Source organism: Chiloscyllium plagiosum, unplaced genomic scaffold (genome assembly GCF_037043375.1).
Source record: "Chiloscyllium plagiosum isolate Xiang-an unplaced genomic scaffold, Cpla_swu_hap1 HiC_scaffold_3, whole genome shotgun sequence".
In the NCBI taxonomy this organism is placed as follows: Eukaryota; Metazoa; Chordata; class Chondrichthyes; order Orectolobiformes; family Hemiscylliidae; genus Chiloscyllium; species Chiloscyllium plagiosum.
The window spans coordinates 136,562,775-136,582,939 of record NW_028270141.1 but is presented as its reverse complement, the minus strand read 5'-3'; the positions used below and the strand labels follow the sequence as shown (position 1 = coordinate 136,582,939).

Below are 20,165 nucleotides of genomic sequence, written 5' to 3'. Positions count from 1 at the left end.
TTCGAGTAATGGGTTATAAACCTGTTGCTGTAATTTTAACATTTCACTACGAGTCTATCAAGAGAGGCAGGGCATTCCCTGGAGATGTTAGCAGTCCAAGGGTTAATCTGTTCCTTTGAAACTGAAGCCAAATTTGTTCAGTTTATTCAGTAGAAATTCCTAAAATTCTTGGCAATGGGAAAATTAAAAGGCGTAACAGCGTGACAAAATAGAAGGAAATCCTGAACATGCCATTCTGCTGAAAGCAGAAGTAAACAAATGGCCAAATTTTACTGTAACATAGCAATGAACAGCATTTGCTGTAAATTAGCTTTGCCCCTCAGCACTTGAGCTTCAAAATGGTTTCATACACAAAGTGACTGCAAGCATTGATTCAGCAAGGGAACTGGGTATCTAGGATCTGAGGAAGGTACATCCCTCTAACCGTTCAGATTGAAGAATTAGAATAGAAACACAAGAGGGGCTGAACAACAGTGAGGATAAATTAAACTGAAATTCAATGTCAAAACAACTAATGTGCAAAATTAAATTTTTCATCAAATGATATTTTTCAAAGTTCTCACAACAGTTAAAAGCCCAGAGGAATGAAACCTCACAAATGGCAGCATTGGATTTGATTGGCAGGCAGTGACATCTACTGATGCTTTAAAAGGGTACTTAAATTTCTAAAGAAGAGACGACTTTCTATGGCCTCTGGTACATATCCATTAACCTGTAACGGCGAAGGATTTTAAAAAACCTCTTCTCTTGTGCAAGGCTAAATGTTGACCTCTGATTATATTTTCATTGTCTCAAGTTTTCTACAGCTTTTATTATTTAAATTATACCAAAAGCATATCGTTTTGTTTAAAGAAATATGTGGTGTGAGCAACACCCTGTTAATTTCTCTTTTGGAAAATAACAAAAGGGAGAGAAGCCAATAATTGTTCAATAGATATAAATACCACAAAGCTTTACAGCTCAGGAGTAAACCACATGGTCCATCATACCTACGTTGGCTCACAGCGCATCCAAAACCAATCCCACTCTGCCATGTGTTACGAAGAGATGTGATCCAAATGTTATTTATTTTCAAAAATGACTAAAAGGATCCATACAAATATATTTTCAGCTTTTAAATAAAGGACACATTGCAAAGGAAAAGTTATTGGATATAACAGCAACAGAAGCTGCAAGGAGCAGGGAATCTGGATAAAATCTTACATTCTGAAGAACTTCCCGAGTGAGGCCTAATTTGAGAGAGGGATTGCCATTTCCACTTATGAATTAATTGAGAGAGAATTTAACCTGATATAGGGGTTACAGCTCAGCGTTCCATCTCTCTTTCTTTACAACTCATCTCAGCAATTTATGACAGTTGAAAACTCACTGAAAGTCATCTTTACCACTTGGGAGAGAGTTCCTAAAATGGAGTTTCTTAGTAATCCACCCTATTATCTGAAGCAAAAGCAAATCAGCCAAGTAACAACTGCTCCAGGAATACCTCAGTACCTCAACCTTGTATGTGAACAGAATAACTTTGGAATTTGAACACCACTTGGAACAATCCATTATTTAGTCTCGCTCACATGACTTTAACTATGACTTGGTCAAAGTACTTTAAAGTTAGCACAGTGCAAAGTTTTCACTTTTTTGTATCTCCTTAGGTGTCTGTGCACATGTTAATTTCTTAGGAGGGCAGAGATATACATTTGCATCATCCATTTACTAATAATCTTTGTATCTTTGTTTAGGCAGGTTTATTTTTGGAAATAAGCCAATTATTTGGGGAGCATGGTGGCTCAGTGGTTAGCACTGCTGCCTCACAGCGATAGGGACCCAGGTTTGATTCCAGCCTCAGGCAACTGCCTGTGTGGAGTGTTCACATTCTCCCTGCTTCTGCGTGGGTTTCCTCCAGGTGTTCTGGTTTCCTCCCACAATCCAAACGATGCGCAGGTTAGGTGATTGTCCATGCTAAATTGCCCATAGAGTTCAGGGAAGTATACGCTAGGTGCATTAGTTAGAGGTAAATATAGGACAGTAGGGTAATGGGTCTGGGTGGGATACTCTTCAGAGGGTCGGTGTGAACTTGCTGGGCTGAAGGGCCTGTTTCCACACTGTTGGGATTCTATAATTTAAGAAATCTTGTTGACTTGTTCTTAATACTAAACCTGCCACAATCCAAGATCTATGTAATTGGCCAAATCAACCATCTGTTTACATTTAACGTATTTTATAACCAATGGAGTGGGACTCGAAAAAGGAGTAATGCACCCCTCTTAACCTCAGTTAGAACATAGGCTTTTTCTATAATCTACTTCCAGGTCAGTAATTTATCTCCATTTCCATGATTGCCATCATGATTAACAGCAGATTTGATAATTAAGAACTTTGAGAGAAGTTCAAACTCTACTATCTTTCGATGCAAATGAGCCTTTCAGCTACATTTTCCCACTGCGCCTCAAACTTTTAATATTATCATTTTACCATGAGTCACAGATTCTCACTAGCATTTTAAAATAAAAAGATTATTTCAATATAAGCAGGCACATGGTTTATCCTTTGCTTGTGGTCAAGCTAATGGAGGTTTCTTACAAGGTTAATTAAAAAACTACCAAAACGAGTACCTCATCTGGGATGCCACTTCCATCTTTATTAGTACTGGGAATATGGTTAGTAGTTAACAATTTCCCAGTTTTCTTTCACAAGAAATTTCCAGGAAAATGGTCAAGATTTATATAGTTGTGAATACTGACCCAAACCTAGTCTCCATCATCCGCTTTTTCATAGCTGCATATATGAATGCAATTGAAATAATTATGCCGCTGACACAAATGATTCCAATTAGCACCATCAGGGAATTCTCAGTATTACTGCCATCAGCACCTGCAGTAGTTGAGGATGGTGAAAGTATTATCTGATCTGTAAGAAAACAAATAGAAGGGCAAATTAACCTCAGAATAATAAACAATTTGTATTCAGCTTCTACTTTCTAGCTCTGTAGAATTATAAAGCAAGTAGAACTTATAACTGTGATGAGAAGGCCACTGTTGTCACCACGTTACAATATGATGTGATGCCTGGGTGCCAATTACAAGTGGATTCTTGTTTGGGTGGAATCTGCGACCAATTTAGTGCCTTCCTAAAAGACAGTTCAGTAGTGTGTGGTGGAGGTGGACCACTAATATGTTTCAGGAGAAAGTGAGGACTACAGATGCTGGAGATTGGAGTCAAGAAGTGTCGTGCTAGAAAAGCACAACCGGTCAGGCAGCATCTGAGGAGCAGGAGAGTCGACGTTTTGAGCATAAGCTCTTCGTCAGGAGAGCTTATGCTCGAAATATCGATTCTCCTGCTCCTTGGATGCTGCCTGACTGGTTTTGCTTTTCCAGCACCACACTTTTTGACATTAATACGTTTCAGCAGATGAAGCTCTTCACTCTAAGAAGATGTAGATTATTACATTTCATTAACTATATGTAGATTATATCTCTTAGGTGTGCTAACTAGAGATAGAGGAGCTTCCATCTAGGGACCGCAGTGTCCAACTGCTGTCTGTTTGAACTGCTCAACGTCTTATTCAGTGGCTGTGTTATAAATCAGAATGGGTGGAGCTCTTCCATATCCGATACATTATAAAACAAAGCAATTTTAAAAAGGGCTGTGTTGTGATTTTTCTTCAACTTCTAGAAGACTACAATGCTAAAGTAACCTGCATTTGTCTATGAGCTCTGATATATAGAAATATCTTTTGAGTACCTCACAAGAGGGCAATGACAAACAGTGCAAGTAACAGGAAAGGTTAATGCAGGGTGAATCAATGTTACTTCTGAACATACAAGATCTGACATGGTTCTTTTTGGGTGAAAGTAGGAAGGCAATGAAACACATGATACCTTTTCGGAAAACATGGCACAGACATTGCTGTAATAATAGAAAGGAACAATGTTCAAAAGCAAATCCAGCTAGTGTGGCATTTAAGTTTGAAAATGAGTGGGTATCACAAGGCAAATCTCAATCTTGTAAAGATCTGGAGTCTACCTCATTTTCTCAGCAGAATGTAAGAGATTGCCATATCTATTCTGAAGAGAAAAGACTGTAGTTGTCACAGACTTCAATAATTTTGATTTCGGATCACTCCACTGATTTGGAAAAAAACTCTGAATTTAACATAGTCTTTCCAAGAGAACTAACTACTCATGTTATTCTACCTAATACAATAGGACAACAAGACATTTTCTGAACATAGGAAATTCAAAGTGGGATCAGTGAGTTGTACATCAGACAGCATCTCTTGTCCTATTGATGTGGCTGATGTCTTTGAACAGCCAAATATGTGAACAAGATTGTTTGTCATTAGTGCCTCTTAGAGCTTCCAAGTTCAGCAAAGCTGATGTGGAGTAACACAGGTAATTGTATTATTTGACAGGCAAAATTATCCTGTCAGGAGTCTCTTCTGAAACCAAAATCCAACCGTCTCAATGCCTCACAGCTGAATTGTTATCATTCCTTTTCTCCCAGTTGCAAATGGGGGACACAGCATTCTCCAAGAGGTTTGGCCATTGGGAGCCCTATTGCACTGGAAGGGAAAAAAGGTATCTTAGGGAATCATAAGGAGATTCCTGTAGGGAGGTAGTCAAGTCCTGCTTATAATTTCTTTAAGACAGTCACACAAAGCATCAAGATTTTACTAGTGGGGGAAATCTGGATGAAGCCACAAGTTATAATTCCAACAGACCAGATTGGTACCAATGCCACTTTGAAGAAGCAATGAAAGTGCTGTGTTAATGGCTGGACCAGATAAGCCAAATTCTGACCTTTGCTCATCCTAACAAAATTAGATCCACGGTAAATTTTGCAACTATTCTCTTTCAGTCAAACAATCCAATTTTGGTATCAGAGTTGTAAAATAATAAAAAAGATTACTTAGTATTTGGTTGATTACACTGCATGCTTTTCAGTTAAAACTGCTCAACAAATGTTAACTGATTGCACTCACACATCCCACAACACAAAATAATAATTACCATTGCTCCCAATAAATATGTGTGTTGGATCACTATAAGGTCCAATTCCAGTGCTGGTATATGCTGCCACTTGTACATTATATGTAACGTTGATTGCCACAACATCAATCATACCTCGGTTAGCTGTCTGATTGCAACATAGTTTAAGTGGTTTTATAACCTGAAACGTAGAAAAGACAAACAAAGATGGCACAACAATTATTGTACATTGTAGCAAATACATTGAGATTCTAAAGCTTCTTGAGAAATTTTGTCAAGATTATCCAATCTTCGAACTATCTACAATGTAAAGTAGGAAGGTGGATTCTGAAAAACAGCAAAAGATAGGGCATCATAGGCAATTTCAGATAAAGAAGGCCATTTGATTTCTAAGATAAAACAACTTCTATTTATATTGCACCTATAACATAATAAAACATCACAGATGCTCCTTAGGAGTATTATAAAACACAACTAGATACCAAGTTCCAGATGGTAATATTAGGGCAAGTTGTCGAAAGCACAATCAAAGAAGAATGAAGGAGGCTCTTAAAGAAGTGAGTGACACAAAACTGGAGAGATTTAAGAAGGAAATTCAAGAGTGTAGGATCTAGGCAAATGAATACAGAGCCATGAATGCTGCAGAAATTTAAATCAAGAGACCAAAACTTGATAAATTAATCTACCTTGGAGGGTTGTAGGACTGGAGGAGATTGCAGAGATAGAGAGGCATGCAGCCATACAAGAACTTGAAAGTGAGACTGAATATCTCAGAATTGATGGGCATTTTGATTGGGAGCCAAAGGGTCAGCAGTATGGGGGAGATGTGTGTAAGGAACTTGGTGCAAGGAAGACACTGGCAGCAGAGTTGTGGATGAATTCAATTTTATGAAGCCAGTCCTATCCACTTCCTGTCAGAGCTTTAACAATTCAACCAAAGGATGGCATGTCTGATAATGCAGTGCTAAATGAGCAAACTGCTTTGCATACCAAAGTGCAGTGGGACTCCAAAGCCTCCTCATGCAAGGGCTAAAATTCAGGTAAGAGAGAATTCAAAGTACCAACAGAAATAAAACAAAAATCACAAAGCCAAGTTAACTTGAATAATATATTGAATGAGCACCTAGAGCCAGAGAGTCATACAGATGTACAACACAGAAACATATTCTTCGGTCCAACTCGTCCATGCTGACCAGATAACCCAACCTAATCCAGTCCCACTTGCCAGCACCTGGGCTATATCCCTCCAAACCTTTCATATACATACACCCATCCAGATGCCTTTTAAATGTTGCAATTGTACCTGCCTCCATCACTTCCTCTGGCTGAAACTGTTTAGCTGTAAATAGAGGGAGAGAGAAGCGAAGTTGAACAATGGATACTTATTGTATCCATGGTACAATTGAGAAGTTGAAGCTTTCCTTTTGCATAAAAATCTCAACAATATTACTCTCTCCCTTTTCCACTGACATATCAGCCGAAACAGAACGATTTAATATACACATTTATCTGCCACCACTGCAGTTAAGCAGAACAAGTCAATCACAAGATGGCGCACATTATTTTATCTACAGACAAAAGTATCTCACTTGTATAGTACAGTGATTAAATTGGAGTCAATTGAATTAGAAATGCTGACATTTCAATGCAACACTGAGGGACTTCTGCATTGCAATGGAGGTGACTTGCGCTGAGATATTAAAGAACAAAATGAAGTTAAAAAGCAATTGGCAAAGATACGCTGAACACCATTACCAACAGCAAACATGTGCTCCTTTATTCTGTGCTCTAAGCGATACTGGCTTGGTCAGTATTTATTGCCCATCCCTAGTTGCCCTCAAGAAGGTGGTAGTGAGCTACATTTTGAAGTCTATTTGCTTTAGCTAGATCCACAATGCTGTTAGGAATGGAGTTTCAGGACTTTGAACTACCGACGTTAAAGGAATGGCAAAATATTTCCAAGGCAGGATGGCAAGTGGCTTGGAGAGAATTTGAAGGTATTGGTGTTCCCATATATCTGCTGCCCTTGTCCTTCGAGATGGAAGTGGTCATGAGTTGGAAGGTGCAGTTGAGGGAGACTTCGTAAATTTCTGCAGGGTATCTTGTAGATGTACACACTGCTCGTAGTGTCGATGGTAGTGGGAGTGAATGTTTGAGGATGTGGAGTCAATTAGGTGGCTTTACTTTGTTCTGGTGATAAGTCTCTTGAATGTTGTTGGAGCTGCACTCTTTCAGGTGAGTGGGAAGTATTCCATCACACTCCTGACTTGTGCCTTGTAGATGGTGGACCAGTTTTAGGAAGTGAGTAACTTGCTGTAGGATTCTTAACATCTCACCTGCTCTTGTAGCTACAGTATTTAAATAGCTAGACAGATTCAGTGTTTCCAGTCAATGGTAATGCACAGGTTGTTGATAGCGGGAAGAATTCAGAGATGGTTAAGCCATTGAACATCTAGAGGGAATGGTTAGATTCCCTTTGGTTGGAGATGATAATTTTCTGACATTTTTATGCCATTAATGTTACTTATCACTTGTCAGCCCAAGCTTGGATATTGTCCAAGTCTTATTGCATATGGACATGGATTGCCACAGTATGGGGAGTCACGAAAGTGCTGAACGTAGAGCATCAATCAGCGAACATCCCCACTTCTGACCTTATGATGGAGGGAAAGTCATTAATGAAGCAGCTGCAGATGATTAGCCTGGGACATTCCCCTGAGGAACTCAGAGACCTGGGATAACCAACCTACTACAACACAACCATCTTCTTTTGTACCAGGTATGATCTAATGAGTGTAGTCCTTCAACCAAAAAAATGATAATTTATCTCACTGCCATTTGTGAGATCTTGCTCTGCATACATTAACTGTGACCTTTGCTACAAGTTAGCAACTACATTTCAACAAGTAGTTCAATGGCACTTTGAGGATCAAAATTTACTGTGTTTTAGAAACAATGCCATGTTCTTGGTATGTATAGCAATCTACATTTTAAAGTTTATTTTCTTATCTGCTATCGTTAGTTCAAGATTTGTCAATATTATTAAAGCTGGTTGCTGAATAAAGAATGAAATTTAAAAATGATCAATAATTGTTTTGATAAGTATTTTGAAAATTATGAAACAACAGATATCATTAAATTGTGTCACCTATTTATTCATTCTGATTTATTCAACTGATTTATTCAAAATTTCTACTTGACCACACTTTACTGGTTAACATGTGTTCACACATCAGCAGAAGTGGAAATGTTTCATGCAAACATGTATTGTCATTGAAATTCCAAACTCATCACTGAGATTCCTTGTAACACCATGCAGAAAACAGGTCTCAATTCCAAGTTCCTGGCACAATCCACATCAATGGCAGACACATGGCATAATTTTCTGTGGCGCTTCATTGTGATGTTGCATATAATAATTCTCCGCTATTGAACATGCAGCATGTGTAAAGGTACAGCTGTTGTGGAGACTGCGGGTGTACGAATCGATATAGCAGCTGCACTTACTCATCACTGAGTCGAGTTAGTCAAATTGGCTTAAAAACTTCACTTACTTGATAACGTTGTGTTGCATATAGCTGTCATACACAGGATATTAATGACTGTTTTTGCAGGCATAATAGACTGTGGAGTAATTTTAAGATATTTCAAAATGATTACATATTATTCAACTCTTGAATAATTAAGACACATATTACTTAGGTACCCTTGAAAGTCTAGTTTGCAAAGGTCATTTCACAAAACATATATTTGGTGTCCGAACAATGTTCATATTAAGGATATCGAAATATCCTAAGCAGTTTCTCAAAAAGTCACTTGCTGATGAGTCATCTAACTCAGTTCCACAAACAGCAGCTGACAAGCAGACAGAATACATCTCGATAGGTGCTTCCTGGAAGCTCAACCTTTCATAATAAGCAGCAAATTGCCTTCTGAACAGAGTGACATTTAGTTACAAAGTGAAAAGCCTTTACAACATTTCTGCTGGAGATATAAGGCTGATTATTAAGCTGACAATATGCCCATTCACAAGGGTTCCATTATGTATGAGTGCTGTCCAGTTTAAAATCTTTGCAAGCTGACAATTCTGCTTGCTGAGAGTCTGGTGCACATTATTACATATACACTAAGCCCACGTCTGAAGGATTACTGTTTAAGCACCATGGCGAAAGAATTTCTGAAGAGTAAGTTTCCGATCACTGCTGCTTATGGCCTGTTTATTCTGTACACTGATTACAAAACCATAAAGAAGCAAAATTAGTCCATTGTACTAGCTAGTCTTTTGTTAAGCAATGTAGCATGGATTTAGCTTTCATATCTCTGGCCCCCTCACCTCAGTGGATTTTACATTACATAAATAAATAAGTAGTTGCTTTTCATAACACACATCAGAAACTACAGAAAGAGATTCAGTAATAGAACATAGAACATTACAGCGCAGTATAGGCCCTTTAGCCCTCAATGTTGCACTGACCTGTGAAACCGATCTGAAGCCCATCTAACCTACACTATTCCATTTTCATCCATACATCTATCCAATGACTATTTAAATGGCCTTAAAGATGGCAAGTCTACTACTGTTGCAGGCAGGCCATTCCATGCCTCTCCTACTCTCTGAGTAAAGAAACTACCTCTGTATTCTGTCCTATATCTATCACCCCTCAATTTAAAGCTATGTCCCCTTGTGCTAGCCTTCACCATATGAGGAAAAAGGCTCTCACTGTCCACCCTATCTAACCCTCTGATTATCTTATATGTCTCAATTAAGTCACCTCTCAACCTCCTCTAATGAAAACAGCCTCAGGTTCCTCAGCTATTCCTCATAGGTCCTTCCCTCCTCACCAGGTAACATCCCAGTAAATCTCCTCTGCACCCTTTCCAAAGCTTCTACAACCTTCCTATAATGCGCTGACCAGAACTGTGTGCAATATGCCAAGTGCAGCTGCACCAGTTTTGTATAGCTGCAGCGTGACCTCATGGCTCCAAAAGTCAATCCCTCTACTAATAAAACCTAATACATCGTATACCTTCTTAACAACGCTATTAACTTGAATGGCAATTTTCAGGGATCTATGTACGTGGGCACCGAGATCTCTCTGCTCATCTATACTACCAATAATCTTATCATTAACCCAGTATTCCTGTTGCTCCTTCCAAAGTGAATCACCTCACACTTTTCTGCATTAAACTCTATTTGCCATCTCTCAACCCAGCTCTGCAGCTTATCTATGTCGCTCTGTAACCCTCAACATCTAACACCTGGCCAGGTTCATTACCCAATACCAAGTCCAATGTGGCCTCATAGAACATAGAACATAGAACAATACAGCACAGAACAGGCCCTTCGGCCCACGATGTTGTGCCAAACATTTGTCCTAGCTTAAGCACCCATCCATGTACCTATCCAATTGCCGCTTAAAGGTCACCAAAGATTCTGACTCTACCACTCCCACAGGCAGCGCATTCCATGCCCCCACCACTCTCTGGGTAAAGAACCCACCCCTGACATCTCCCCTATACCTTCCACCCTTCACCTTAAATTTATGTCCCCTTGTAAAACTCTGTTGTACCCGGGGAAAAAGATTCTGACTGTCTACTCTATCTATTCCTCTGATCATCTTATAAACCTCTATCAAGTCACCCCTCATCCTTCGCCGTTCCAACGAGAAAAGACCTAGCACTCTCAACCTATCCTCGTACGACCTATTCTCCATTCCAGGCAACATCCTGGTAAATCTTCTCTGCACCCTCTCCAAAGCTTCCACATCTTTCCTAAAGTGAGGCGACCAGAACTGCACACAGTACTCCAAATGTGGCCTAACCAAAGTCCTGTACAGTTGCAACATCACTTCACGACTCTTGAATTCAATCCCTCTGCTAATGAACGCTAATACACCATAGGCCTTCTTACAAGCTCTATCCACCTGAGTGGCAACTTTCAAAGATCTATGAACATAGATCCCAAGATCCCTCTGTTCCTCCACCTCACTAAGAACCCTACCGTTAATCCTGTATTCCGCATTCTTATTTGTCTTTCCAAAATGGACAACCTCACACTTGGCAGGCTTGAACTCCATCTGCCACTCCTCAGCCCAGCTCTGCATCATATCTAAGTCCCTTTGCAGCTGTCAACAGCCCTCCTCACTATCCACAACTCCACCAATCTTCGTATCATCTGCAAATTTACTGACCCACCCTTCGACTCCCTCATCCAAGTCATTAATAAAAATTACGAACAGCAGAGGACCCAGAACTGATCCGTGCGGAACTCCACTTGTAACTGGGCTCCAGGCTGAATATTTACCATCTACCACCACTCTCTGACTTCGAACGGTTAGCTAGTTTTCTATCCAATTGGCCAAATTTCCCTCTATCCCATGCCTCCTGACTTTCCGCATAAGCCTACCATGGGGAACCTTATCAAATGCCTTACTAAAATCCATGTATACTACATCCACTGCTCTACCCTCATCCACATGCTTGGTCACCTCCTCAAAGAATTCAATCAGACTTGTAAGGCAAGACTTACCCTTCACAAATCCGTGCTGGCTGTCCCTAATCAAGCAGTGCCTTTCCAGATACTCATAAATCCTATCCCTCAGTACTCTTTCCATTACTTTGCCTACCACCGAAGTAAGACTAACTGGCCTGTAATTCCTGGGGTTATCCCTATTCCCTTTTTTGAACAGGGGCACAACATTCGCCACTCTCCAGTCCCCTGGTACCACCCCCGTTGACAGTGAAGATGAAAAGATCATTGCCAACGGTACTGCAATTTCCTCTCTTGCTTCCCACATAATCCTAGGATATATCCCATCAGGCCCGGGGGACTTGTCTATCCTCAAGTTGTTCAAAATGTCCAACACATCTTCCTTTCTAACAAGTATCTCCTCTAGCTTACCAGTCCGTTTCACACTCTCCTCTTCATCAATATGGTCCCTGTCATTCGTAAATACTGAAGAAAAGTACTCATTCAAGACTTTTCCTATCTCTTCCGATTCAATACACAGTCTCCCACTACTCCCACGACCTACCCTCGTTCTCGTCATTCTCATGTTTCTCACATACGCATAAAATGCTTTTGGGTTATCCTTGATCCTATCCACCAAAGATTTTTCATGCCCTCTCTTAGCTCTCCTAATCCCTTTCTTCAGGTCCCTTCTGGCTATCCTGTATCCCTCCACTGCTCTGAACCCTGTTTCCTCAACCTTATGTAAGCCCCCTTCTTCCTCTTTACAAGACATTCAACCTCCCTCGTCAACCAAGGTTCCCTCACACGACCATTTCTTTCCTGCCTGACAGGTACATACATATCAAGGACACGTCGTATCTGTTCCTTGAAAAAGTTCCACATTTCCACGACATCCTTCCCTGACAGCCTATGCTCCCAACTTATGCTCCTCAGATCCTGTCTTACAGCATCGTAATTACCCTTCCCCCAACTGTAAAACCTACCCTGTTGCACGCACCTATCTCTCTCCATAACCAAGGTGAAAGTCACAGAATTGTGGTCACCATCACCAAAATGCTCACCCACTAACAAGCCCATCACTTGTCCCGGTTCATTACCGAGTACCAAATCCAAAATGGCCTCCCCTCTAGTCGGACAATCTACATACTGAGTTAGAAAAGCTTCCTGTACACACTGCACAAACACCGCCCCATCCAATCTACTTGATCTAAAGAGCTTCCAATCAATATTTGGGAAGTTGAAATCGCCCATGACTACTACCCTGTGGCTTCTGCACCTTTCCAAAATCTGTTTCCCAATCTGCTTCTCCACATCTCTGCTGCTATTGGGGCGCCTATAGTAAACACCCAACAAGGTGACTGCACCTTTCCTATTTCTGACTTCAGCCCATTCTACCTCTAAAGGCAGATCCCCCTCGAACTGCCTTTCTGCAGCCGTTATACCATTTCTAATTAGCAACGCCACCCCCCCTCCTTTTTTACCACCCTCCCTAATCTTACTGAAACATCTGTAACCAGGAACCTCCAACAACCATTCCTGTCCCTCTTCTATCCACGTTTCCGTGATGGCCACAACATCGTAGTCCCAGCTACCGATCCACGCCTTAAGTTCACCCACCTTATTTCTGATACTCCTTGCATTAAGGCCTCGACCCTTATTGGCCTGTCTACATATGTGTCAGGAAACCCTCCTGCACACACTGGACAAAAACTGACCTATCTAAAGTATTCGAACTGTAATATTCCCAGTCAATATTTGGAAAGTTAAAGTCCCCCATAACAACTACCCTATTACTCTCGCTCCTATCCAGAATCATCCAAAAGAAACATATGAAATTTCACTAAGTAATATCAATCACTACTTTTAGGGCTGGTATCAAATTATTTCCATTATTTTTAAGAAAGGAATTACCCTGATTTGATTGATTTAACTTATTATTGTCACATGTACCTACGTACAGTGTAAAGTTTTGTTTTGCGTGTAGTACAGGCAGATAACAACATACAAGGACAAACAGATCTTAGGGTGATTGAACAGAACAAGGCATACAGAGTTATGGCTGCGCAGAAGGTGCACAAAAACAAGATCAACATTAGATCTGAAGTAGACTTAACAGAACATTGCCAGTAATTTTTTACAGACTTACAATTGCAACATTTAAGAGACATCTGGATGGGTATATGAATAGGAAGGGTTTGGAGGGATATGGGCAGGGTGCTGGCAGGTGGGACGAGATTGGATTGGGATATCTGGTCAGCATGGACGGGTTGGACCGAAGGGTCTGTTTCCATGCTGTACGTCTCTATGACTCTATAAGTTAAATTAAAGAAAGAGAGAGGCAGAGCGCAGGAGAAAGAGACAAATAAGAGAAAATGATGAAATAGCCAATGAAAAATTAAGACACAACTGGGAAAAAGTAAAGAGTGTCCAGACAAAGAAGGAAGATGAAAATGAGAGAGGAAGAAAGAGAACAAAAGGATAATGAGTACAAAAAGAGGTGGCAGAAACTGGTGAGTCTGTGGAATTCTCTGGCACAGAAGGTGGTTGAGACCAAAACAGGGGACTGACTTGAATGACTGAATGACAGGACAGGCTTAAATGACATACTCTTGCTCTTCTTTGCTGTGTTTCTGTGTCCGACAGATAAGAACGGTTACATAAGACAATGGTTCTGAACAGGTTAATGGTGGCCACTGTAGTGAACTCCAGCCAATCCGATGATGCCTTACAGGGTCAACTCGGTATAAGGCAGAATGTCTTAGGCCTCAAGGAGAGCAGGCACATAACAGCAGATCTCCTCATCATCTTACAAACAATGTCTAATCAAATAATGTCACTTTACCCGATTTGTACCCCAATCGCTTGTTAAGAGAAGACTCTCCTCCTGTTAAGACTCAGTTGCAGTTGTTTGTCGAACACTGTAAATCAAAAAGGTCCTTAGTCCCAATCAAAGAAAGAGGCTTGGTGTCAGTAATCTTCTATCCAAAAATACCACAAGTCCAATATAGAAAGTGGAACAATGCAAGTTACCGTGGCAGCAGAGATGGAGAAAGAGAGAGAGAGAAAGAGCCCATGAGGGGTGACAGAGTATGTAGGAGGTTAAAGGATCAAAGGATGATTAGCACTGCTGCCTTGCAGTACCAGGGACCTGGATTCAATTCCAGCCTCAGGTGACTTTCTGTAGAGTTTGCACATTCTCCCGTGCCTGTGTGGGTTTCCTCTGGGTGCTCCGGTTTCCTTCCATAGTTCAAAGAACTGGATTATGGGATATCGGCGAAATACAGACAAGTGGGGCTAGTTTAATTTGGGATTACGGTCAACATGGACTAGTTGGACCGAAGGGTCTGTTTCCATGTTGTATGACTCTATAACTCTATAATTGAGGTTTAAAACTGTCGGATGATTGTATGAAATGTTAGACTAAGATCTGTTGTGGAGATCTTGCAGAGAGCCCGGTGTTGGTTCCTTCCTGAAATAACAGAAGGTTATAAAACACAGGTCTTTCCATTGCCACATGGGCCTTTTGGTTCCATCCATTACGAGTCTTGCCAGGTACCATTTTCACACAAGCATGATCAGCATGTGCTAAATATATGATGAGCAAGCAGATCATGGTATCAGTTAGGGCATGACACTGTTTTGACAGCACCCCACTACCACTTTTAACCGCAGTGCTTTCACTAGCACCCTCGCTTAACATTCCAAAGATAAAGATGCACTCAGGATGTTACTCAGTTACCATCAACTACTTTCACGTTAGTTACCAACTGATTTCTACTAACTCTGTTCATGTTAGCTTAAAAGTGTTGAATTTTCTACTGCTAGTTAAAAGTTGTCAAGCTGTTGATCTGGTAATTGCTTTGGTTCAAGGGTGCTGATCCTACCACTTACTTTTGGTCACAGACACCATCCCCCTTTACCCAGGGCATGACAGAAAAATTGTACGGAGGCAACATGGAGGAGGATCAACTCCTCACAGAGAGATGACGTAGAAGGACAGAAGGATTCTCAGAAGAAGGTTCTATTCAATGATTTCAGAGACTTTAGCTATTAATAGTGTGCGTGTTTCAACTCTATTTTACAGGTGTCAGTGCTGCATTTAAATTTGAAGATGCACTGGAAAGGGTTATGTTCCTTGAATGTGCAGCTGATCTCTGATCGGGTACAACATGTCTTGCAGGTGATTGCTGGGTGTTAAAGCAGCTGTCATTTGTGCCATCACTATTTGAGCCACCAATATAAACCGTCTGGCAGTTGTTAGATTCTGCAGCCATACTGGCAGCTGTCTGTGCCTGGATGACAATAAGCGAGGCCTGCATTGCTTCAACTTTGATAAAATGGAGATTGAGACATCAGCTATCAGGCCATGATTTGCTCCAGAGATAAAAAAGTCAGCTAATTTTAGTGGGACATATACTTACATCTGGGCTGGATAGGCCCTTGTGGCATAGCAGTAATGCATCTCGCTCGAGGCTCCAGTCTTCATCTGGGTTCAAATCTTACCTGTCCTAGGGTATATGTCATTGCATGCTTGAACAGAATGATTAAAAATAACTGAAATACTTTTTTTTGCCAGCAAGTGTCATTGGTTGGGAAGGGAATAGAGCTGGAGTTTGTATTGAAGAAATTCAAATAAACAGTTATGGAAGACAGGCTGAGCCCTGCTTCCTGCTCAGGTAAATGGATGCCAATTGGTTCTGCAAGTCTTCTTGTGGATTGGCTGCCACTTCCATCTCAGAAAGGATTTGTTCTCCTTGGCAAGTCGATTCTGCACTCCTTTCTGCTCCTTGATCATGATGACAGGTTTTGTGGCAAGCTTGCTCATGTACGAAGCTCATCCATTGTTTTCTCAGCTATTGAGTTATTTCATTAAGCTTTTCGTCAGTGTCCTCCTCCAAAGTAGGACCTCTGTGCAGTTCATCCTTAATTTCGGCTGTGCCTGCAGCTGACTTATATTCATGCCTCTTTGCTACCTGCTAAATTATGAATAATTCTAGCTTTTGTGTTGGTGGCTGAGAGTGCGATCAACTGAGTGTATTTCAACAGTGTCAGATTCCTCATATATTTGGCACCACTGCCTGAGTAAGCGTTAGGCCTTAGGTATCTGAAAGGAAAAAACGTTTAACAACAGAGTTGCAGCAAGGTAATGGTAGGGAGGACGCAAGAGGTGAAAGCTTGATTAGAAGGGAGATGAGGATGAAGAAGATATAGGATGAAAGGAGGAGGATTAGATGGGAACATACAGTCATCCTCTATGGTTTCAGCCCTACCCTGGTCACAGATATGACTGCATCAATGATGATAAGTGTCATCTCCTCCATTGGGCAAGGATACCCAGTCTCCCATTAGATAGATGCTGCTGCCTGTGCTAATGTGCCATCTTGCCTGGGAAGACAGAACTGCATTAGCAAATGTGTTGCAATGTTTTTGGATGATGTGTCCGTCATTATTTATTAGGTCAGAAGTCACACAACACCAGGATATAGTCCAGCTGATTTATTTAAAGTCACAAGCTTTCGGAGCACTGCAGCTTTGTCAGGTGAAGTGACGTTATGAAGGAGCAGCACTCCGAAAGCTTGTGATTTTAAATAAACTTGTTGGGACTATAACCTGATGTTGTGGGACTTCTGACTTTGTCCACCCCGGTCCAAACCCAGCACCTCCACATCATTATTGAATAGGTGGCAGTGTGAACAGGTCGTAGGGTGTGGGTGTGAAGCTCGCAGCAATGCGATGCATGTGAGGGGGAGATGAAACTGAAAGTGATATCAAGTCATGTTCTTGGTAAGTGAGAGTGCGGGGGTGGTGAATTGAACAGTTTGTGAGGTTAATGCTGTGGTTGATAGTAGATGGCAGTTAACATTGGATTCATTGATGATAAGCATTTATGTGAAGTCACTGCACCTCTTGCCAAACTGCACTCAATCCTTTGAGACATACTGCCGGCATTGACTGACATGCTACTGTCTGCCCCTGGTCTTCACAGGTGTCTGAGTCTGGCTAATCTTCTGGTCTGCAGTTGCTAAAGAGCCTCTCTCTTCCTGCATCAAGTTCTCCACTGCTGCAAATCTACAAGAACACCCTTCAAACTAACCCATCATTACCCTCTTCCTGCTCAGAATGTGTCTTTCAGCCACTTCCAAAACTGCCTCCAGAGTGCACTTCCCTTTTAAGAGGCTGGCTTTAAATAGTACAAGCATGAACATGGGTCCTTGGCTGAAGTTTGCAGTCACTCACAGCCCATGCAGTGCTGGGCTACAGCTCCTATTGTTTAAAATCAACAGGCATCATAAAGTTTGCAAAATGCCTGCATTAGATTGAATAGGACACGGCAATAACCCTGGGTTCTGAAGCCTTGTCCAGTTTTGTCAAAAGGTCATCCATTTGATAAAGCTAATGAGTTGGTGACTAATATCACACAGTGTGATTTCAGCTAATCCTTTTAAATGAGATTGTTTGTTCAGTTTCATGCGCATTAAAAGTATATATATTTTTTAAAGTGTGCAGTATTTGCTTTCATTCACCCAAAAGTGATATTGTAAAATGCAAATGATTCAAAATTCAATTTTTTTGGTGTTTAGAAAAGACAAGCTTGCTACCATCTTGCTACACAGACTTGTGCCAATTCCCAGAGGCAGGAAGTATTATTGATTGCTACCTAAATAAACATCGATAAGGGAACAAATTTCTTCACCTAAAATATCAAGATCCAGCAAACAGCAATAATAAAAACTACAAGTTAAGAATAATCCAGGTTTACCATTTTTTTTTTGGTTTGAATTGCTAACGTTCAGTTCTTTTTAGCAACACGAGGATCCAACAATGTACAAAATGTCAAAGGAGGTAAGCAAAATAAAAATCCCTTTCACAACTCAGCTTTTTCCAGGATGTCCAGTTCTTCTGCGGAAATGAGTCAATTCACAAAAAGAGACACCAGTCAACTTACTGCAGTGACTCAAACGTCTTTGAGCTACTGTTGTCATATGATCAGGCAAGGCTGCTTTGTTTTGGTAATGATTTACACTCCTCTGTTTCTGAATGATTTAAGAATACATCACAAAAATGTCTTCAGCTGCAAATGTTGATATGTTTCTAATTCTGCTTGTACACTCATACATCCTCTTAAAATAAGAATGGATGGTGATTGTTAGCATTTGTCAGCTCTCAGAAAGGAGGCAACTGCTGAAGAAAACAATCCAACCCTAAAGACAAGAAATGTTGGGGAAAATACATACAACTGAACAAAAATACAGAAATCTGTGTAGTGAATGTGTACATGTTTCCGCATTACACTCTGAGGCACAGGATCTGAACAAGGTAGCACGCATATGTAGTAAATCAACTGTAAATGTTGTGACTTGTGGATAATATTCACCCTAAGCAAATACACCAATCTTTTATCCAATCTAATCCCTGGTTAATGCAAAGATTACTTTGCAAAATAATCAATTCCTAAGGTAAAAACCAAGTACTGTGATGATGGAGATCTGGAAATAAAAAAACATACATTGCTGGAGAAATTCAGTATGTCTGGTAGTACCTGCAGACAGAGAAATAGAGTTAATGTTCAGAGTCCAATATGACTCTTCCTCAGAAGTGAAAGATGCCAGAAAAATACATTGTTAACAAATAAAGAGGAAGAGTGAATGGATGGTGAGGGTGCCCAGATTAAAATAGAAAGGGAGGTAGTGAAGAAGAGGGATATCAATGCACAATAAGTCTGTCCATGTGGACCCATTATTTCACTTATACCTACCCTACTGAACTTACTTTTTACTATTGTAACTACTTTCCCCTCACTGTTCAGTCTCTTTCAACTTACATTGTAATCCTTCTGACACAATAAATTTTATTTCCAATCTCCATCCCTCTGGCATCTTCACCTGGTCCATCTCTGACTCTCCACTTCCTTGTCCTCCATTAAGATTACCAACCCCAGTCAGAGACTGAAACTTCTATGATAAGTAACTCACTTACGAAAACAAAATTGCTGGATGCGCATGTTGCTGGCTAAGGCTGACTTTTGGAGACACGTTAACTGAGGCCCAATCTTCTCTTTCAAGTAGATTTATACCGTTGCAGAATTCAAAGAAGAGTAGGCAAATTGCTTTGAAGTGATTCATTCTCATCTTCTAGAAGCATTGCAAGCTTAAGGCTAAAATAAAACCTTGACTCAATCTTGGCATTTTTCAGCCAATAGCAGAAACAGCATTTAGCTACAATCTGCACTCTCACAGAAGATTAACAAGAACTCAAGAGGAAATTCAGTCTATTGAGGACGTTACTGCTGAAACAGCATTTATTTTACCACTGTTAAAATCACATTAACATATTTGGATGCAAACTGAGAACTGAAAGAATGATCCACAGTGACTGCCTGCACAAAACTATCACTCAATCAGCAGTTTTTTTTTAAAGTCTGACTGCTTGCAAATGCAGGATAGCTGTTGCTAAATCACCCCTGAATTCCATTCTATTACTATACATACATACCTACGCACACAAAATAAGCCTGGACAGTTTAATCCTTGCTTTCAGTAACCACGGCAACCCACTGTTACTATATTTTACAGTAACTCATGTAATTGACTTTGAAGGCTGACTTTCAACAGCTACTTTGTTGTTCAATTAATTTCTTCTGTGGTCACTGAAATCCTTTATTGCTTATGTCATACAGGGAGAGATGTTGTACAAGCCAGGAAAGTCTCAAG

At 40.6% G+C, this 20,165-nt stretch overlaps 1 protein-coding gene across 1 annotated transcript in view; it reads right to left on the bottom strand.

Annotated features, from left to right (window-relative positions):
- mertka (c-mer proto-oncogene tyrosine kinase a) overlaps nucleotides 1-20,165 on the bottom strand; it is a 122,270-nt gene that overhangs the window by 30,581 nt on the left and 71,524 nt on the right. The window contains exons 9-10 of the mRNA XM_043687183.2: nucleotides 5,004-5,163; nucleotides 2,736-2,901 (exon numbers count right to left, since the gene is read on the bottom strand). Of these exons, the coding sequence (XP_043543118.2) occupies nucleotides 2,736-2,901; nucleotides 5,004-5,163 (326 nt within the window). The remainder of the gene's footprint in view (nucleotides 1-2,735; nucleotides 2,902-5,003; nucleotides 5,164-20,165) is intronic.